Genomic DNA, 23,877 nt, shown 5'->3' on the forward strand with positions numbered 1-23,877 from the left:
ATTATTATTATTATTATTGTTTATTATTATTATTGTTGTTGTTGTTGTTGTTATTATGGGAAAACACCAAATGAAGGAAATAATGCCCTTGGTCCAAGTATGCATTCTATGTTAAGTCTAATAAATGCGGTTCAGTATTAATTAACAAGTTAATAATTCAGTGAGATCAAGTGAGCTGAATGCCTAGCTAGAGGCCGCTTCAGTTCAAGTGGAATTAATGATATTAATCCACAGCTTACTCTTGACTGAACCCGTAGGGTCACACAAATAGTACGTAAACGGATCAAGTATTTAATGGCATTAAATACTCCATCTATGAATATTCGGAACCGACGGATCTTGGTTTCAGTGGGAGCTAAGATCGTCACAGGCAAGAAATGAATACTCCGGAAACGATGATATTGCCGGAAACGGAAATATGGATCGTATCGGAAATATGAATATTATCCAAGTCGTAGATGTTGCCGGAAACGGAAACATGGTACGTATCGGAAAATATTATTGGAAATGGAAATATTACCAGAATCGGAAATATTGCCGGAAACGGAAATATTGTCAGAATCGGAAATATTACCGGAATCGGAAAATAATTCCGGAAACGGAAATATTAAATATTTGTTCGAAACGGAAATTAATTCCGGAATCGGAAATATTAAATATTGTTCGTATCGGAAATAGATTCCGGAAATGGAAATTTAATCGGAAGCGTATCGTACGAATTAGCATCGGACGAGGCCTGCCGGACGAAGGCCCAGCACGAAGCCGGGCCATCGCCCAGCAAGCACGCACGCCACAAGCCCAGCGCGCACCAAGGCCACGGATGCGTGGGCCGCGCTGCGTGGGCTGCTGCTCGCATGCGCATGGGCAGCCCTTGTGGCTGCCGTGTGTGTGTGTGAGTTTGTGCTCATACATGATTCCTAAATCTACAAAGAGTTAGTGTGTGATTAAATTCCTATTCCTAATTAGATAAATTAATTAAATAGAATTCATGTAGGATTCTAATTTCAATTAATTCGTATCCTACTAGGATTACGATTCCTTTTCCATAACTCTATAAATAAAGGCCTAGGGGTCATTATTTATATACAAGTTTTAAGTATTCAAAACTAAGATTTTTAAGCAGAAAATCAGCCAATATTCTTGCCTACCTAACCGAAAATATTAGAACCTTAAGGGCGATCCTAGTTGGTCAATCTTAAGGCGGATCCGGACGTGCTGTGGACTATCTACGGAGGGACGACATTTGGAGTCCTAAAGACTTGTTCTTGTTCGGTTCGGGCGCAGCTAGGGAAGGCACGCAACAAAGAGTATGCATCTAAACTATGCTAAATGATTATGTGTAAATAATATGTTGTCCTGGGTTAATGGTTGTTTCCGCATGATCTATGTAATGTCATATGAATCATAACCTAACAGTGGTATCACGAGCCCCTTATTATTTTCATAATCTAAATTGCATTAACATGGTTAAATATTACAAATTTGCAAGAATTAAAAGGGGTGATTAATTTTCGTAATTGTTAATTAATTGCAAATTGCGTTTATTTAATTATACGTACGCAGTTTTTCGGCAGTTTCTTCGTTACTCATCCGAATTGAGTGATTTTTGTGTCAATTCCGCATGTAAAAGGCATTCTAAAATTTTGACAAAAATAGTATTTTTCTGCCGAACCCAGAATTCTCAAATTCGAAGCCTAACTATGACTTTTCAAAGGTTTTAGTTTTTCGAATGCAAAATTTCGTAAATTTAAGATGTTAAATTAAATATTTGCGATTCTTGTTGATAAATCTTGAATTTTTGATTGACCTACTGCATATGTTTAACAAGTTTGAATGCCTAGTCTTGTTAATTATGCGATCTAATTTGTAATTATGATTAATTTGTTGAAAATTAGAATAATTTAGAATTAATTTGATTTTCATAATTAATTGTAATTTAATTAGAAACCTATGATTAAAAACCACCATAAAAATTGTAAATTTACGATAAATTTTAAATTTTTATGACCTAGACTTGAATCCATAACAAACGGAAATCAATTGGATAATAAATTTTCGATTTTTCGCCCTAAAATTATGAAATTAATAATATTTATTAATTTGTCATTAATTTTAAATATAAATTTTAAATTTTTTATGCGATTCGTTCATATAACTTGCACGCACGAAGCAATGGACGCTTCGTGTTACCCTTAAGGGGTGTTGTATAATGCGGGCATGCGACGACGAGCAAGGGAGCTCGTCGCCCGTGCGGCACGAATGCAATGAGCAAGGGCGTAGTGCACGAGCACAAGGCAGCAGCCCTGCCTTGTGTCGTGTGCCACGAGCAATGAACGAATGGGCATGGGCGAAGGGCGAGCCAAGGCAGTCGCGTGTGGGCAGCAAGCGAGCTGCGCCACAACGCGCGCTGCCTCGCACAAGAGCGCGCAGCCTCGCGCGCAGCGAGCGCAAGCTCGCGTGCCACGAGCGCTGCGCCCAGCATTACTCGCGCGCACAGCGCGCGATGTCGCCCGCCCAGCGAGCGATGTCGCGCCCCAGCGAGCGATGGCTCGCGCGCACAGCGAGCGAGCTCGCGCGCCCAGCGAGCGATGTCGCGCGCCCAGCGAGCGATGTCGCGCGCGCGCACTGCGAGCGATAGCTCGCGTGCGATGGGCGCTGTGCGGAGGCTTGCGATAGGACAGCAGCAGCTATGCGACGAGCGCATGGGCTGCGCGCACATGGCCAGCAATGGCTGTGTGCGTGCGGCCCATGGGCGTGCAACGCGTAGGGTGTTTGCGTTACGATTAGATCGTTTTGAATGTTTAATTTGAAAATTTCAGTTCACGTAATTTTAATTAATTTTAAAATTAATAATTTGAATTAATTTCTTGGATTTTAATTTTGAATATTATAATTATAATAAATGGTATTTATTCTAATTATTTTACTAAAATTAAAATCATGAATTAATTTAAATGCGACTGAAATTAAATTAAATTTTTTTGGATTCAATTATAAATTTATATGAGCTTTAAATTTTAATTAAATTTGTATGTTTCCGGTTAGACTAGAAATACAATTTTATGTTTAAAATTAGTAAAGCATATGAATTTATTGGTTTGAGTGGGAGCGCCTTTTAGTCATAAACTCTTGATTAGGTCTACAAATCCTTAAGATTAAAACAACTCGATTAGAATTAATAAGGACTGAATAATTGGTAGATTATTGGTGCCCTTGATTAATTGCTGCAAATGTTTACGTGATGCATAATGTGTTTTACTAACCAGCTATGTGGGCCATTCATGATAATGAATGGGTGAATGGTATATATTGTATATGTACTGTTTTGCAGGTTATGAAGTGACTAGTATGGCCCAAATAGGATAGAAAATATGGTCTGCGTACCATTAATTTGAATGTAATTGGTCTAAAGTACCAAAGTTGTTTTTCAATTCAAATATGGTCTGCGTACCATCAAATAGTTGTAATTAGTTATAGCTTATCCTATTTGAAGAAAATGGTGCCTCCCACGGAGATTTTCAAGACGGACTTTGAAGTCAAAGCTTCAAGATGAAGTCGGGCCATACTAGATCACAAATATCTTATGCATGTTTTAAGTTATTTATTGTTTTAAATATGTCTTAAAATGCATGAGATCAAAAGCTTGATTATGTTGCATGATTAAGGATTTTAGTTCACTTAAAATCTAACCAACATAGTAAGAGCCTTAAGTTCCAAACTTAAAAATTGAGTTAAAAGGTGCCATGCCAAAATATACACTTGCTTGGATATCCTTTACATCAATCTAGTAATAGTTTTCGCTCAGCGAGGTGTTACTTATTGGTCCTAAAGGGGCAAGGTACACAAATAATTGTGAGTACATGTTAGTTTTGGTGAAACTCAACGATATAAGTAAGGAGTCCTTTTATGTCGTGGCAAAATCGATAGGTTTACCTAATAAGTTCTTAGACGTACCTATCAACCAAGAATAGTTTCTAGACTATTAGCAAAAGGCTTTTGCTTACCTAAGATGTTTTAGAATTGAGTCGACAAACTGTGCTTAATTCTTCAATGATTTTAGGATCTTGGAATCATTTTATTCACACCTGCCGGAACAATAAAATCGAATAAAATGCTAATAACTTGTTTGAATTGCATGGTTGCTTTAATTTCAAGTTATTACTCATGATAAATGTTTAGACTTTGCATGCTTCAATGTATGTTTTAATTATTGTTTATAATTAAATATCTTGCACTGCAGTAAAACCTTTTAGAAAGGTAACAGTAAATTTCCTCGATTGGTAGTGAATCCAAGAACGATTCACGGAAAAGAGAGAAAGTGAGCAATTTAAAATGTACGTTTCTTATAGCGACTTTTATGGTTGTTTTCGAGAATCAAAATCGAATGGCAAACCGATTGGTGATTGTGAATTCAAAATACAATGTAGTTTTGAGATCATAAAGCATTGAGGTTAATACGCTCAGCTTTACCAATGGTTAACAACCTAATATCTTTGTCCATTTAATTCTCGAATGAGTCTAGTCCCTAGACATTCGAATAGATCGATGCTTAGAGAACTTTAGAAGCTTCTGGTAAGATCATCTAGTTGAAACAAAATATTCAACATAAATTAAAATGGTAAAGAACCTTGTTGGTGACATTGGACATGTCTAACAAAGTATAAAAGTCAACACTAAAGAATTCAATTCTTAAGACTATAAGAAAGGGTACAAGAAATAGGAAAACAAGGAACAAATGAAAGGAATTTACGATTCCGTTTCTACCTATAAATTTATGTTTAAAGAGAAGTAACCTAGCAATCAAACTTCCTTGGTATCATATACCGCTTGAGGTTCTTACTTCGATAATAACTCAAACAATGGAAGCTAGGATACACTAATGACCTACAAGTGGGAAATGAAGCATGGCAATGCTACATTAGTTGTAGGGTCATCTAGTTTGTTTTAAGTCCTTTAAAAGGCTGGAACTTAATGGCTATTTTGTTCCATAATCAACATACCTAAATTTCTGTTTTCAAACACAGAAAGACTCACATTCAAGAAAAACAAAAACAATGTTTGTTTGTTTATTTGAATGAAATGGTCAATTACAGGTTGAGTCAATATGCTTGATTAAAACAAACAACTCTTTAAAGAACTTTACTAGGTTCAAATCAACCCCTTGATTTAAGTTCCACTAAATCTTTGGCATTGTTGCTTAGACCATATCAACAAGTTAACATTCAAAAGCTCTATTTTGATAGACTTTCGAAAATTCATTGATTTCTAGATCAATTTAAGACGACTAGTCTTACTTGTTGAAAGTGACAAAGAATATGAACTATTGTTAGAACGCCTAGACAATAGAGTTCAAAGCTAAAGAAAGATTTTATGACTTTATTATTTCACATGGATTTGAGTGAATATAGGTTTATTTACTCAAAGTGATATAAGTTTGAATCTGTTTGACTAGTTCAAAGATTCGGAAGTATAAAATCCACTTGGCAAGAAATCATAAAGATCTAGGTTAGATCATGTTGATGATTACTTGAGACCAAATATGATCATCAATGATTGTGTGTTGTAATTTCACAATCTAGGTCCATAAGATATGGCATATCGTAGTTGGAATAATCGAAGTCAATTAGTACTTGATTCGATCAATGATGAATCATAAAGACTTTTCCTATAATTTCTAAAACAAAATGCTCAACTACCACCAAACTAAACCAAATTCGTCAAAGCTATTGAAAAGTAATTTCAGGATATCTTTTCGATAATATATATCTAGAGAGTTGCTAAACTCAGTGGGAGCTTAGTGTTTGTTATTCAACAAACTAAGGTCCAAGTATAGATATATGTTTCATTGTGATTTATTCAAATGAGACACAAGGGTATTGTTTCTACCACGAATTTTTGAGAACATAATGTTTGTTTGCTCGAAATGATGTCCTTTTGGAGATTCGTTTCCAAAATGACAAGTGGGAGAAAATAGACCTCGAAAGTTTTCGAGGCGAACAACAAACATAAACGGACATTCCGGAGGCTTTTCGAAGTGCTTCAGAAAATCCGAACTTATTCTTTAAGGACTTTAGAAGTGGTTTTAAAGAATAGACATTTCTTAGAAGACTTTACAAATGCTTCAAAGAGAACAGAATATTCAAAGGACTTTCAAGTGGCTATTGATATTCTATTTGTTTGATGTTCTATACCCAAGTAGGCATAGAGTTCAAGTCACTGAAACTATGAGATTCTTCTATTAGATAGTGAAGAAACATGGAATTCAGGTCACTGAAACTATGCAATTCTTCTATTAGATAGTGAAGAAACCTACAACTTGCAGTCAAACTATTATCATATAGATTAATGAGTTTGTGACTTGTAAGAAAGCTATGACGAAATATAGATTCCCTAAAATGGTTAGAGGCCATATATAGACTATATGTTTAAATGGTTAGAGGCCATAAAACATACTCAATGTTTTGATGACAAAATTGAAATTTTGTTGATTTGCAAGAATAGTTTCACACCTATTGGTTGCAAGTTTGTTTTAAGGATAAAAACCATCAAACATGGAATTGTGTTCACGCACAAAGCTAGATTAGTTGCTAAAAGGTTACAAGCAAATTCATGGCATGGATTGTGTTGAAACCTCATGCATAATCGTAATGCTCAAGTCTATAATTCAAGCAATGATTGCATATTGGTACATATAGCAATTGGATGACAAAACGTATTCCTCAATCAAATGTTGGAATAAACTATGTACATGGTATGTCATAGGATTTGTGGATCCAAATAAATGCTTGAAAAGAAAATCTAGTTTATAAAATCTAAGTACAGATTTAAGCAAGCAATTGGGAATTAGAAATGTATTTTAGTGAAACTAATAAGTATTTTAGTTTCATAAAATATACATGATTCTTATAGATGTATAAGAAGTTTAGTGGGAGTACATAAAAACTTATTTGGTCCTATGTGTATCACACACATATATCTCTATTGTGAAATAACATTCAAATGCTAATAACTTAGGTTTCAAATTATTCATCAATGTTGGACCAAGGCGAAACTTAGTGCATACTGGGTATTAAGATCTATTTACAAAGATCTTATATTAATGTTTTAGATTAAGTAATGGCATTTACTAAATCAAACACGAATGACTCCATTGGAGATATTCGACCCATATGAATAAATCTAAGTAAAGGATGTTTGAACTATGTATAAGCATTTACTAAGTTAACATCAAAGAATCTAATGAGATTCTTCACCTATATTATATGTCAAAGAATTTAGCTGGATTCAGTATCTACTGAAATTGAATGAGCTAAAGTTACATGAATAGAATTCAATTGGGAATTATTCTACAAAAGAATTTATCATGTATGATATAATATGAGGATCGCCAAAAACGTATCGTATGACTTTAGGCATGACGAACATATACCAATCTCTATTGATCTAAGTGAAGACCAATTAGATTGAGATCAAGAAAAACTTATGGTACCTGAAAAGGTACATAGGATTACTTCTTGATTCAAGGAAATAAAGATATGCTAAATATTGATGCTACACGCATAAACACTGGCAAAGGATCAAGCAAGACCCTTTGGAGTTAACCATTGGCAAGGACGAGCTAAAGAGCATCGTGTTTTGAAATGGCAACATGGATTGAAGACCATGAGTTGTTGCGTGGGAAATTAAATATGTTCTAAGATATAGCTGGAAAGTCTTCCACATATCTGTGAACTGCTTGGATAAGCAAATCCAAACAAAACATCACTAGCAACCTAAACAGTTGAAGTAAAAGTAATTATTGCCTAAGAAGCAATAAAACAGGGTTGTTGAAAGTTCTTCACTGAACTTGGGTAGATCACCTATCTGCTGGCTTGATGGTTCTTCATTGGAAAATGCGTAGAACCACTCTTGAAGCAAGAAAAACGTCTGCTAACTTGATGGTTCTTCATTGCAAAATGAGTAAAACCACCATCGAAGTAAGAAAGACTAGATCACATAATAAACAAACTCGAAAAAATCTTATCATCATATCTCGAAGAACATTCGATGAAAAGGATATTAAGATTGGCAAAGCATAATAACTAAACCTATGCAACAAGTGAGAAGCAACACTCACGTTGTAGCACTGGAAATCAAGCATAGCTTTGAATTCCATGAATTGTTTTAGAAGATGGGTTTGAGGCCCATGGTTATAAAACATTGGGGTTGAACATTTATCATATATGAAATGTATTTTCATATTCCATTTAATCTTGGTTTAGTATTAAATGATGAGTCCCTTCAAATTTGACGATATATTCAAGATAGACTGTCAGGACCAGTCCTGTGACTAAGAAATGTCTATCAAGTGAACTTGAATGTCAAAGGTTGAAAATGGTCCCTAATCGGAGTTTTCTATAAAATTGGACGCATAGAAAACGTTAGACGATTAGAATGCAAGATGACTAGTAGTTCTGTTTCTTGAACTATGTGGACATGGCAATGTCATAATCATTTGCATAGATACTTACTTTGGGAAGACTAGTATCGGACAAGACCTATGAAACTTTACTGTAAGAGATGAAAGTCTGTCATAAGTAAATTTCATTAAATTATTAGACACTAAATCCTCAATACCTGAGTGATTTGAGATTACTTGTTTGAGAACTGGTTGCTTTGACGTTGACCAACCGTCGCACCGTAAAAGGAGGCTATAAAGGCAACGCTCAGGTAATCACCTATCAAACGAAGTCTAATCTCAAGATCGCAAGATTGGGATTGTCCTCCCATAAATCGGGATGAGATGCTTAAAAGTTGTACAAGGCCACTCGGAGAGCTAGAAACTGTGAAATGCATGGCCGTGCTCGGATGAATCATAGGCTATGATTATCTGTTTATTTGATCAGTTGAACTCTGAAACCGAGGAACACCTCTGGACATAATAAGGATGACAACTCTTACCTTATGTTCAAGAGCAAGCATCGAGCGACAAAGGAATTAGGAAATGCACACTTGTCCCTAAGGACAAGTGGGAGACTGAAGGAAATAATGCCCTTGGTCCAAGTATGCATTCTATGTTAAGTCTAATAAATGCGGTTCAGTATTAATTAACAAGTTAATAATTCAGTGAGATCAAGTGAGCTGAATGCCTAGCTAGAGGCCGCTTCAGTTCAAGTGGAATTAATGATATTAATCCACAGCTTACTCTTGACTGAACCCGTAGGGTCACACAAATAGTACGTAAACGGATCAAGTATTTAATGGCATTAAATACTCCATCTATGAATATTCGGAACCGACGGATCTTGGTTTCAGTGGGAGCTAAGATCGTCACAGGCAAGAAATGAATACTCCGGAAACGATGATATTGCCGGAAACGGAAATATGGATCGTATCGGAAATATGAATATTATCCAAGTCGTAGATGTTGCCGGAAACGGAAACATGGTACGTATCGGAAAATATTATTGGAAATGGAAATATTACCAGAATCGGAAATATTGCCGGAAACGGAAATATTGTCAGAATCGGAAATATTACCGGAATCGGAAAATAATTCCGGAAACGGAAATATTAAATATTTGTTCGAAACGGAAATTAATTCCGGAATCGGAAATATTAAATATTGTTCGTATCGGAAATAGATTCCGGAAATGGAAATTTAATCGGAAGCGTATCGTACGAATTAGCATCGGACGAGGCCTGCCGGACGAAGGCCCAGCACGAAGCCGGGCCATCGCCCAGCAAGCACGCACGCCACAAGCCCAGCGCGCACCAAGGCCACGGATGCGTGGGCCGCGCTGCGTGGGCTGCTGCTCGCATGCGCATGGGCAGCCCTTGTGGCTGCCGTGTGTGTGTGTGAGTTTGTGCTCATACATGATTCCTAAATCTACAAAGAGTTAGTGTGTGATTAAATTCCTATTCCTAATTAGATAAATTAATTAAATAGAATTCATGTAGGATTCTAATTTCAATTAATTCGTATCCTACTAGGATTACGATTCCTTTTCCATAACTCTATAAATAAAGGCCTAGGGGTCATTATTTATATACAAGTTTTAAGTATTCAAAACTAAGATTTTTAAGCAGAAAATCAGCCAATATTCTTGCCTACCTAACCGAAAATATTAGAACCTTAAGGGCGATCCTAGTTGGTCAATCTTAAGGCGGATCCGGACGTGCTGTGGACTATCTACGGAGGGACGACATTTGGAGTCCTAAAGACTTGTTCTTGTTCGGTTCGGGCGCAGCTAGGGAAGGCACGCAACAAAGAGTATGCATCTAAACTATGCTAAATGATTATGTGTAAATAATATGTTGTCCTGGGTTAATGGTTGTTTCCGCATGATCTATGTAATGTCATATGAATCATAACCTAACACCAAAACGTTACAAGCTTAACAAGCTACAAAGATCAAGTGAACTACAAGAAGTTGGAGGGGAGCCGAGATACAATCTGGGCCCCCACTCCTCTAGCTATGGCGAACCCGATCCTGCTGAAAATGTGGGCAGCTGCCCGTGCCCCAATGTCTTGAGCCCTGGAGTACGCCTGGACCCGCTTCAGCAACGAAACAACCCCTTTCTCTAATTCACCAAAAGAAGAGAAGGAAAAAGGAAAGAAACTGTAACCCAAAGCCCTACAACGTGCCGCATACTTATCCTGCTTCCGCTGCGCTGCAACCGCCACAACCCGACCCGGAACGAAGTCTGACAACCCAGATTGCGTCATAGGGGAAGACCCAGTCAAGTCAACACACACATCTAGACCGCCATTATTATTATTATTATTATTATTATTATTTAATTTTTCATTTTGTTGTTTGCTACAACTATATTTTACAGCTCCAACGCCTCATCTACTTCATTTTCTTCATTCAACATCAATTCACCATTTAATTCATATATTCATTCAACTTGTTCTACTTCATTTTCTTTTAACATTTAACATTAAATATTAATTTACTATTTTTCCGACTTTTAACTTCCACCAAAATCACAAGTTCTCAAATATTAGATTTTCAAAAGACGACTAAACAACCATTATACCGTCCATGCTTTGGACGGATCAAAAACTAGTTAGTAGTTTACACATTAGTTAATACTCTTTTTTAGGTACACATTAGTACTCAACTGCTCCGTACATTACAGTGTTTTTGCTTGGGCTTCAAAAAACGAAAAATAAATAAATTCAGAGACTATACGAGGTTTAGATAACGCACACGGAACCGAATCTTGTCAAGCCCAATAAAAGCGCATTAACCATTTTCAGAACATGTTTGGGTTGGGCCTCATTGACTAATTAAACCCATTAACCAAGAAAGAGTTTGCCTACAAAATTAGGGGTGCCAAACTAGGTTATCGGTCGTTTACGGGTCGGATATAATCGGATAATGTAGTTTTACGAGGTCATTGTGCTTATGCGGATTGAATGTGTGATTTTTTTTCCCAGTGCATTTCATTTTTTTTCTTCAGAAATCCCTTGGATCGGGTTAGTTTTGACAACCCTATTTAACAAAATGTCCACGACTCCATGTACTTTTTCTTTGATGGTCTTGGACTCTTAAAAGAATATTGACTGGTTTTTATTTAAGCCAAATGAAGAACATGCATTATTCTGACGGCTCGTTTAGTAAGCGGTATTAAACGGTTAACTAATAAGAATGAATTTGTAGTGTAAAAATGTAAGGAAACTAATTAAGATCCATGGAAATGCTAATTTACCTAATGAATCTCATTTTTTTTTTAATAAAATATTTATTACCATCCTATAACATTTTCTTTTGATACCTGAAGAAAAATAGGCTAATCCCTAACAAAGGAAAAATATAGCTCATCCTTTTGAATGATAAAAGAAAATGCATTGTTACAGGAAGTGTACCAAAACAACATAGACGACTGAGAAGAGGTATAATGGTATTGGGCGGAAATGAAAAATTATGAAGAAATACTTAAGTTTGGGGATGAATTGCACTACCACGGACATTATCATGTTACTCCTACTACTTTTCTTAAAATTACACTTAAAATTCATTCTCATTACCATCATTTATTACCGGCTATCAAACAGACCGTGATTGTGTTTTAATTAAATAAATATTTGTAACTATGTATTCCACATCAAATAATTACTCCCCGGTTGACCTAAAATTGAAATGTTCTACATATATTGTCTTGACTGACCCCGGAAAAATATCCTAGTTGAGTAACAAAGACAAACTTTTTGCCCAAAAAAATAAAACAATGGAAAGGATTGAAACAGAATTACCCAAACACCCCCATGTTTTGCTTGGAACGTGTCCACGAGTGCATGATATAGACTACATATTGCATGACTATAGATGGTCTCTAAGTATAGATGTCAACTAACCTAGTTGGTAAAATTTTCGGCAGGCAATTGAGTTTAGTTTCAGATCCTGTTCACGGGGTTATTTTCAAAACCTGAAATCGAATCTTGTCTATAGCATTTGTCGGTATGTCCTTTACGATAGTCCTTTACGATAAGTCTCTTAATTGAGCATCTTTTCCACTGTGAATATAATGATACGACTTACCCTTATACGGGTGTCTGAGACTCATATATATAATAATATTGTACAGTAGCATAATTACGAGTATATTGGACTTTTGGATCTAAAGGAAAACCTATATATGTTCTTGATAACACGTGAATATGATGATACAACATAGCCTAATATTTTTTTTGGTGCAAATGAGCCACAAGGGCGGGGATGAGAATCGATCCCACGATCACCTGGAATCGGGATGAAGCTCTAACCAACTGAGCTATCCATCTTAGCCTAATATGAGTGTCTAAGACTCAAACATATAATAATATAATACAGTAATACAAATACGAGTATACCCTTAATATTCTTTATTACCCACATCATGCATGATCAAGTTTTCAAACTCTCATCCACAATGCCATACCATGACATAAAGATGGAACCTTCACAAAATGACACTCCCAAAAATACTATCCACCCTTTACAATTATCCATATAGTGATATTTATTTGTAATGTCGCGTTGCAAGGTTGGCATTAAGCTAGTTAGCTGTTGTCTGCTAATAGTTTGATCATAATTTTTGGGACATTAAAATTTAAGGTAGTAACGTGCACCCAATTATATCAACCCATTTATTTTACCTGCTTTTTTTTTTCTTCATACCCAAAAAAACTCTCATCCAAAAGGAATATAAGCAACATAATTAAGTGCATTTCTTCATGAATTTGGAATCAATCAATCATTTGAATCTCAGTGATTAAGATACCTAAACTAGCTAGATTTGCCCTCCATGAGTTGTTAATTATTGATTAAATAATAAGTACGTAATATTTTTATTATATACATCATATATGGTCTTATTATAATTAGATAACGATGTATGCAACCCTTAGAGATGTAAATAAGCATTTCACATATTTTATAAATTGGAATTAATTTAAGAATGCATGAAATCAAGCGTCGAACTACATAATTAATATTTGATATAACAACAAATTTTCATTGTTAACTCCTTATATGACGCCCTAAGGACTTTATATAAAATCATTTTTCTTATAAGTATCATTTTTCTTATAATCATCATATATGTAGTACTTCTTATTATGTACTACCTCTGTTTCATAAAGTTCTTTACGCTTTGAAAAATGTGTCCAACAATCAAAACTTTGAACATAAATTCTCACGTATTATATCTATCAAATGTTTTCATGAGATATCTGGTTAGATTCGTCTCAAAATCTATTTTATAAATATCAATTTTTTATAATTTTTTGCCATACAAAATTGGATATATTAACGGTCAAACATTACACCAGAGTCCGTATAATAGTAAGTGTAAAGATATTTTTGAAACAGGGGTAGTGCATATATTGCATTATTGAATTGGAATCTATTACTATATACTAAAAGAGACACCAGGAATGACACGTGTCATTTCCTGGTGCGATTTTTTCCCGCCAAAATGTTTTTCTTTTATTTTTTTACTTTAAAATAAATAAATTACATTACGTTTTTTAGGAAACTAAGATAAAAATATATTTTAATTACCATAGATGTGTACTGCATAATATATTATTGGAGGAAAGCGAAATCAATATTATTTTTTCCTTTATGATATAATTTTATTTATGTAATATTATAAGTTTTTAATCTGATAAGAAATATAAAAAATATTGATAAATGAATTTCTAATGTTAGTCTACTATTAATAATATAATACATGGTAACTGGTAAGTAAGAATGTTAATTAAAATAATAATACATGGTAAGTAGACTAACATATAAGTTTATTTATCAAGATTTTACTCAATTCAAAATATGTTGTATTTGACTAACTCGGTTATGCTCAGGTCTTTTCGAAAATTAGTCTTGAGTCATTCGGGTTTGGTTAACGTTATTAGATCGTTCTGCATACAAGTAAACGACTATAATTTTTAACTTTGTATAGTAATATGCAAATTTAGTTCATCTGAATATTTTTTTAACCCAACTTTGAATTTATACTTTTTCATATATCCTTTTTACTTTCATATTTTCCTAATATCACAAGTCTTTTAGTTACTATTAAAATAATAAATTGTTTTAGTAGTAACCGTGCGTTGCACGGGCCCTAAACTAGTTCATTAGTACAAACATGTTAATGAAGTAATGGATATGTTCATATGTACAATTGAATCTAAACATTCTCCAAGATACTAAATATAGTGATTAATTATTAATCTCATGATATTTTTCCTCCCTTTTTTTAGGGAGGGGGGTTGTGACTTGTGAATCATGTAAAGGGTGTGATAATATATATGCTAATGTCTCCATGTTAATTATCTTAGCTTGCACTACATAATAAGCTTCTTTTTCTTCATCTTCTTCTCCACCTACTTTTACTATGAGATCGTAGTATAAACTACCTCTTCTCTCTTTTAAGAAGGTTCTACTTCTTCAAATGAGTTAGATTTCAGAAAGATATACTAGTACCACTCATGTTAATTTCGATGCAAAATAAGTTCAGATAAGATCAGACAAAATCATATAAGATAAGTTCAGAATAAATAAGGTTTACCCAAATATAAATTTACAACAAAAATAAGTTTGGATAATTAAGTTCAGGTAAGAACACTACAAGAATATGTATCTTTAATGACAACCTAATTACGACGGGTCAAAAATCCCGTCGCAAAAGCCTTTAGCGACGGGGCTAACAACCAAACAAAGACGTGAACAACCGTCGCAAATGTCTTTTACAACGGGTTAACGACGTGATTTTCCATTAACGACGGCCCCCTTTTATGACGGGTTCGCGATCGGAAATTCCGTCATTAATCAACGATTGGCATTGAGCGACGGGATATTCCGTCATTAATGGTACAATTTCTTGTAGGGGAATAACGCGCACCCTAATTTTAATGCAATCCCTGCAAATCCCATGAGGAATGATACGTGAGGATCCCACCAGAGCGCCTTTTACTTCTTTGGCACACCCATTGTGAGACACAGTTTTCCATACTCTACTCACAAAGTGATATGTGCGCCAAAGTCAGCATAAGATGCGCCAAAATCAGTTTTCCTCATCCTGTATAATCGACGAAAGCTCTACTTAGTCAAGTTGGATCTATGTAGAGAGGTGCTTCATTGCTTCAATACACATCAATAATAATAATGTACTACTTCATGTATGGATCTATCAGAGCATTAATTAACATTAACATGATTGATGATTAATTAAGGTAAGGTATATTCTAATGTTGTTGGCTAATAACCAAAGTAAGTAATACGGTCAATCATACGGAAGAGTAGTGTGGTGGTACCCGACAGACGCGGTGAAGAACGTAACTCACATTAATACCCAATCATATCATTCATAATTTCATACCAAAAGTACTCCACAATATTTCATATAGTGGTAGGATGGAGATCGATGGACCGACCATAAATGTAGTAAAAATACCGCACTACAAGAAATTGTACCATTAATGACGGGAAATTCCGCCATTAAAGACCAATAATCGTTGATTAACGACGGGATTTTCTGTCGCGAACCCATCATAAAAGGGGGCCGTCATAAATGAAATATCCAGTCGTTAACCCGTCGTAAAAGATATTTATGGTGATTGTTCCCGTCTTGTTTGGTTGTTATCCCCGTCTCAAAAGACTTTTACGCCGAGATCTTTAACCCGTCGTTATTAGGTTGTCGTTAAAGATATAAATTCTTGTAGTGTCACACCATTTTTTTTTACACTTTACACACTACGACTTTGACCAATTTTTATTATTTAACGTAAGAAAATTATCGTCATGTGGGATAATGTTAGATTCTTATCGACATATATTTTCTAAACATTTTTTTTTTTTTTATGATTTTCACTTATACATATTTTGAGATATTAAGAGTCAAAATAAGACATTAGAGAAGTAAAAGTCAATCATGATACAATATTTATGGAACAGATAAAATGCTTAATTTTAGGGAGAATCCAAAGTTTGGTTGATAACTTGATAAATGATAAGTCATTAAGTTGATATTATAAGTAGGACCACATGTATAAGCCATGAATTAACATGCATTGATAAGGCTACATGATATGTTGCCCTCCTTGTTGGACTTTAATGCTCATACATAGAATGTAAGCAACAAAGATCTATAATATGTGTCAAAGGTAGAGTACTAGCTTGACTTGAGTTTGTGTCTTATATTTCATTTTGTTTTGTGTGAAAATGAAGTCTTATCGTTACTTAATTGCCAATGTAGAATACGTGGAAGTAGCAAACAAATCGTTCAAAACTTTTAAAATTAGGTTCCTGTCAAGTTATATAATTCAAAATCTAAGCAATTAAGTATCCGTAAGATCATGGGCATATATAATAACACGCGCGCTACTGGTTTATTAAATGCAGTTGCGACTAAAAACCATCCCTCTAGACGGGGCCCACTTGGACTATATATATTCGGATACATCTAAACATTCTTAACCGAAATATTAACCCAAAATGTAAGCAATCAAATATCCATAAAATCATGGGCATAACAACACGCTACTGATACATTAGTGCAATTGCGACTAAGAACCATAACTGTTGACGGGAGAGACCCACTTGGGCTATATAGTATATACATTGGGGCAAGAAAAGATAACGAATAATATTTTACCACACAACCGATTCGTACATATATAATGAATAGTGATCCTTAATAGATTAGGATATGTACAATGTTCGTACCACAACACGTAAAACTGATAGATTTTTTTAAAACAGAAAACTAACATGTTTGATAATTTTGACATTATTTAGTGCACGTTAAGTATGAGTTTGAGTGATGCCTTGATTAAAACATCAAGTAACATTCAATAATTTCAAACAAATATCTACCTAGCTAGTAGAAAAACCCATCATAGTTGCCACCGAATTCTTAGACATAGTTTGACTTAATTAAGTACGTAGTCCACAAGACATCAAACCTCAATTACACATTTGAGTATTAAATTCAAAGTTTTGCATCATTCGTGGAATTTAGACAACTAAAATTGCTAATCTTGTGCATTACATCATCAAATTCAATTAAATTAATGATGTATCATGTATGTATATATGAGTCCTTAGACATACGGAAAAGGCACCCCAATTCACGCTGCCTCTAAGGAATCTAACCATATTTCCCACCAAAGATGCTTGATCAAAGAGTGAAAATGTATGGCGTGTTTAGGTTCAAATCCAGTGAAAAACATAATTCCTTATATACTGGTCAGTTGAGGCACATGTTGCGACTTACCTCTTTCATGATACTCGAGTGGTCGGGCGGTGAGACTACAGGGGCGAGAGTTTTACCTTTTGAGTCAACTAGATTTGCTGATTAAAATATTGGGGTTGACCAGTAATCGAATCATGTCTACATCATGTGTTATTTAAGGCTTTCTCCACATATATAAGAAAAACATAATTTAAAATTGTGTAACAAAAGAATATATATGAGCAAGTAAATCATTTTGATCTCTAGCATATATATCTCACTTGGATTACCCATATAACTTTTCTCATCAATGAAGAAAAGAAAAAAGAAAATTAAAACATTATATATATTGGAAAAGCTTAATGGCATTCACTTGACATTTTACCACAAGTGTTTGAACAAAAAGATGGAGAAGAAAGATCAACCAAATTAATAAAAATGGTTTTATCAAATCATTCTTGAATGATCAAGTGAACAAAGGCTGAGGAAGGCGGCCGATATTACCGGCGCCACCCTCATGGACGAAGACACCACCACCACCACCACCACCACCACCGCAACCGCCAACTCGAAACAATTGCTTGAAGTTCTTAAGTTGAAGCATAACATGTTTGTAAACACCCGTCTTAGTCTTAACCATGTTAGACAACATACTCTTCCTTAGCCTCAAAAACCTCTTACCAATTCTAACCTTCAATTTACATATTCTCAACTTCAACCAAGAAGGTCTTGATTGTCTTTTCACTATAATTTGATCGGCTTGCTTCAATGTCTTGTATATCAAAAATTGTGCCTCTCTTTGTTTCCTATCTTGTGGATCTTCTTTCTCCATTATAGTGTAACCATAACTATTGCTGTTATTTCTCTTAAATAAAAGTGCCATATTATAATTTTATAATTATATAAATTTTATAATATGGTCTTTTTTATTTTTTGTAGGGGAAAAAATGTGCCAAAAATGTTGGAGAAAGGGGAAGATTTGATTGGTTTGGAGGAAAGAAGAAAGGAGAGAAAAAGAGAGGAGTTGTGAAATGAGAGTTGGGAGTGATTTTGGTGGTATTTATATATAAGTAGGAAGAAGTGAGGTGAAGTCAAAGAGTTAATTAATTAATAAAATTAAATTAAGGGATGGAAAAGCATACCATGTGCAATGTGCATCACTTTATGTTTAAGCACTAAATTATGTGACAGAGTGGAAAATCAAATGAAATTTCAGTAGAGTTGCCTCTTAGATAAATATTTAAGTTAAAAATTAAAATATATGTAGTACATCAAGTACTCTGTGTTATGAATCGGGTATGAGTATATATTTTTAAGTAAGGATGCGTTATATTCACCCGTTTTTTATTTATTTTACGGAATGTATATGAATTTATCAGAATTTAGACTCTGTTGTGTTTACCTAATTATTTTTACTTATTTCAAGAAAATAAAGTACAGATAAGTTCAGTAACATTGTATTTGAAAATCAAGTTAATGTGAAAATTTGAGGAAAAGTAAAACCGTGAAAAATTATAGAAAAGTAAATTTGGAGAAATATGTGAAAGTCTCTAAATTTTAATTTGTTTGGCGAAAAGTATGGAAAATGTAATATTATACATTTTCACTTGTTAAATTTTGTTTTCAACAGTTTTCCATAGTTTTACCATCATTTGTTAGGGGATGTGTGGAAAATAAAACAGGCAAAATATAACTAATTGATTTCCATATATTTCCAACAATTTATAAATCTCACAAAAGATAAGTTTAGGAAAAAATAAGGATTGATCAAGTCACATTTATAACTAACATAAGTTCAAATAAAATAAGGTGAATAGAACACACCGTTATTTGAGTTATAAAATTTATATGGATAACCCTTATTTTTCTCGAACTTATCTTATAGAACTTAACTGAACTTATTTTTTTTTCTTCAAATAAGTGAAAATAAAGTGATCAACCAGAACATGGCTTAAATGTTGTGGTGCAGTGTTATGTGCCTTAATTATGTCCTAAAACTGATGTCAAGCAGGATGGAGATCCAGCCAATATACAGATCTTCTGCCCTAAATTATGGCAAACAAAAACAAGTTGATTGATAAAGGATAGAGATAAGCTATTGTGAGATATTGCAGAATTTATTGTAACAGAATTAATGATAGATCGAGAAGCATATATTTCTGTTTTGATTTCCTTCTTGGCGGTGTGATATCACTAACATGGAGTACTTCCTAATACTCTATTATGTATTAACAATCGGATATTTTTCCTATTAACAATTTACTAACTGGGTAAGAGGTGGATGACGTGATATGTGGTATGTCGGCTTACTATGAGCAATTCCAATTAGGGATGTGCAAAAATTGGTCCGGACCGAAAATATGGACCGGACCGGATCGACCCAGACTGGACCGAAGACAATGGTCTGGTCTCCGAGTAGAGAAATATCAATTTTCGGTCTTTGGTCCGGTGCGGTGCGGTCCAAAACCCGATTTTTAACCGGACTGATTTTTCCTTAATAAAAATATAATATAAACTATTTAAGAATATAATTTTCTACTTCAATATGTTGTAAATATTACTATTGTAATATATTTAATTTTAGCTTTTAAAAAAGAACTTAAACAATTGGTTTTTTATATATATTTTTTCTTTTTTCCCATAATTTTTAGAAAAAATAAAAATGATATAGAACTAGGTCGATCTACAACTGGTCTAAACCGGTCCGATCCGGGTTTGGACCGATTTTTCGGTTCGGTTCAGGCATAATCGATCTGATCTTCAGGTCTTGAATTATTAAAATATCGGTCTTCGATCAGGTCCGGATTTGGACCGATGAACACCCCTAATTCCAATGATATATTTAAGGACATGCTTGCAATAATAATAAATTGTATAGCTATAAGTTACCATTAGAGACAAAACAATTTGAGTAGCTTGCAAGCTTTACGTTGTAGCCCAAACAAGCTACAAGCTTGATTGAAGAAAAGATTTTGAATTTTATTTGTCCAAGTACATTATAGTTAAAAGGCATCGGAGCGCCTTGTAACTAAAAAATATAGTAACTTAAAATTTTAATGTGGCAATGACAAGCTACGTCTTTTATAGTTACTGCATGTCAAGTGGTCATTTGCAAGAATTTGTAATTGATATTTTAGTTTGACTTATTTATTAAAAAAAACAATGAGAAAGCAATCCATGAGTTTTTCAAATTCAAGAATGAGGTGGTAAAGTCTTAAAATGTTCACACTTTGTAGATCTTTGACTCCTAGTTCATACTTCCTAGAAAACTTTTTAGAATATAATTTAATTTTCTTAATAGAAAAGGACTAATTCTTTTTACAAGAATTGTTCAATTAGACATGATGGAAAATGTTGGATCAAATTCCAATTATGGCCATTGGTCCATTATTTTAGATTATTGTTACTTTTATAGGATGTCTTTCAAGAAGATGAGATGGCCAATATCATGTCAAGATTAAAATAGAGGGCCAATTTTGATTGCCATGCATGTATATCTTCGTGCACTAATAGTGGCTGTTAGTCCCTTGTAAGCTTCCAAATGACAATTTACAATTTCGAATCCTCCTCCCTTCGTATGTAATTTGTAATGCGCTTATATATTTATTTATTTTTAAATAAAAAATAAGCAAGCTATATTTTTTTTAGGAAAAATTTAAAATTACCACCTTATAAAGCCCACATTTTCAAACTTACTACCTTATAAAATTTTAATTTAAAATTTTCACCTTATAAAATCACAAATCTTCAAGGTTACCGTCCGTTAACGGATTTTGTCAATAATAGGTGGTAACTTTGAAGGTTTGTGATTTTATAAGGTGGTACTTTTGTACCCAAAAGTGAAAATTTTGGAGAAAAAACATAAATAAATCTTCAAAGTTACCGCATGTTAACGGAAAAATTGAAGAATCCGCTAACATGTGGTAACTTTGAAGGTTTGTGATTTTTATAAGGTGGTAATTTAAAATTAAAATTTTATAAGGTGGCACTACAAGAATTTGTACCTTTAACGACAACCTAATTACGACGGGTCAAAAATCCCGTCGCAAAAGCCTTTTTCGACGGGTTTACGACGAATTTACGACGGGATTTTCTATTAACGACGGCCCCCTTTTATGACGGGTTCGCGACAGGAAATCCCGTCGTTAATCAACGATTATTGGCCTTTCGCGACGAGATTTTCCGTCGTTAATAGTACAATTTCTTGTAGTGTGGTAAGTTTGAAAAAATAGACTGTATAAGCTTCTATTTTTTAAAAAATCCTTATTATTATTATTATTATTATTATTATTATTATTATTATTATTATTATTACAAGATACTTTGTACTTTCATAGTTTTTTACGCATTATGTAAAGAATGTTGTTTACATGGTTCCTATGAAATCGCAAATCAAAATTCCATAGGCCATAGACATGCTTCTTTATCCTTGCACTCATGTCAAATTGATGTCTACAATGATAAATTCCTCCGATTCCTCATCCAACTTTTTTGTAGGAATGTTTCTAATGCGAAAGCAATTGCAAGAAACTCCAATATGTTTGAGTTTTTCACTTAATTAGGTAAATGCTTGATTATCTCGTTGTAACACTTTTTTTAAAATGACAATCTCCTTTTAACTACAACGTTACTATTTTTGGTAAGTTTTCACTATTAAAACTACAACTTTGTCAATCCTTGTTTGATTGTTTCTATGTTAATTTTGCTTAATCTACTAGCGTACTAGGCTAAAAGATCCAAAACCTACTATTTCAATTCCCACCTTTCTTATTTCAAAAAAAAAAAAAAAATTCCCACCTTTTTTAATCTCTTTCCGTATTCGTACCCATACCCTGTATTGCAACTATTAGAGAACAGAGAAAGTATAATGCAAGCCGCTTCCCTTAGCCTTAGATTCCACATTTCCACCAATGTTGACCACTAATTTTTGCTCTATCAAAATTATTTTCATTAGTCAACGTTATTTGGAGTATTAAGAACATGAGAAAAGCATATAATTGAGTGTAGTATTGACCACATTAGGGAGTTGGTGGTTAACTTTAGAGTAAAATCAAATTGCATGAATAATTGAATATGATATTTAGAGATTTGCAACTTTTTGAGTCTAAACATTTTGAACCTCACATAGTTGAATGTCGCAATTGTAACAGTAGTGAACTACATGCATAAATGCATAATGCATTGCATATATGGACCGTTGATTAATTAATTTTCTTCATGTTATAATTTGATTTTCTTTTTTCAAGAGAAAGCTAGTAATCAAGGACAGTATAATTACATTCTCTAATTTCCAAATTATATGTCCATGTGATGAGTTGCGAGTTAAAAAAATGGAGGAAGTACGAGTAGTTTTTTGGGGACAAAAAACAAACTTGGACAGTATAATTACAATCTCTAATCTCTTTCATAAATTATATGTACATGTGGTGAGTTGCGAGTAAAAATGATGGAGGAAGTACGACAGGGGCGAAGCGTAGTTAGGGCCTAGGTAGGCGATGACCCCCCCTGAAGGCCCAACCACACCTATTAAATAAAAGACTAACGAGTTAACATTAGATAGTTTTCTATAGGACTGGCCCCCCTAAGCGGCTAAGCCTACTTGCTTAATTAGTGTTCGGCCCCCCTTGATAACCGAGCCTGGCTTCGCCCCTGAAGTACGAGTAGACTTTTTTGGACAAAAAACAAATTTGAACATTTCGAGTCCTTCTCTGAAAACTCATATGTCATATACGTAGACTCTTAATTAAACACAAGGGAAAATAACGAGAATCTCACGTACCTAGCTCAATCCTTACCACAAAACCAACTTGTTACGATATATATGGTATGAATATATTGTTAATATTCTAGATATGTTAAGTTACCTAAATAGTCTTCCTATGATGTACGGAGTATATACATACGTTGAGAATTAATGTAAAGATATGAGATTGAGCCCTAATTTGTCACAACTCTAACTTGATACAGAGTACAATACAACAAAATGATTGCAAGAACAACGGTAAATCAAGTATGTAGCACAAAGATGATGGAATAATTAAGAATATTAACTATCTCTTGCTTGGTCTTGTCTGGTATGATCTGATTTTACTTATTTTTTGTCACATCTAATTCTTCTTGATATGGTCTGATATGGCATTATCTGGTTCTCTCTTAAGTAATCCAATCTGA

General features: G+C 34.1%; 1 protein-coding gene across 1 annotated transcript; it reads right to left on the reverse strand.

Annotated features, from left to right (window-relative positions):
- Nucleotides 1-17,945: 17,945 nt before the first annotated feature.
- On the reverse strand, nt 17,946-18,741 carry LOC110779658 (uncharacterized). The gene has a single exon (XM_021984144.2). The coding sequence runs from the start codon at nt 18,587-18,589 to the stop codon at nt 18,173-18,175; it is 417 nt and encodes a 138-aa protein (XP_021839836.2). The 5' UTR covers nt 18,590-18,741; the 3' UTR covers nt 17,946-18,172.
- Between the last annotated feature and the right edge of the window lie 5,136 nt (nt 18,742-23,877).

This window comes from Spinacia oleracea, chromosome 6, assembly GCF_020520425.1.
Source record: "Spinacia oleracea cultivar Varoflay chromosome 6, BTI_SOV_V1, whole genome shotgun sequence".
Taxonomy (NCBI): Eukaryota; Viridiplantae; Streptophyta; class Magnoliopsida; order Caryophyllales; family Amaranthaceae; genus Spinacia; species Spinacia oleracea.

Bases quoted from the DNA above. Each gene is read 5' to 3' on its own strand.
- LOC110779658 (XM_021984144.2), bottom strand. From the start codon at position 18,589: ATGGCACTTTTATTTAAGAGAAATAACAGCAATAGTTATGGTTACACT.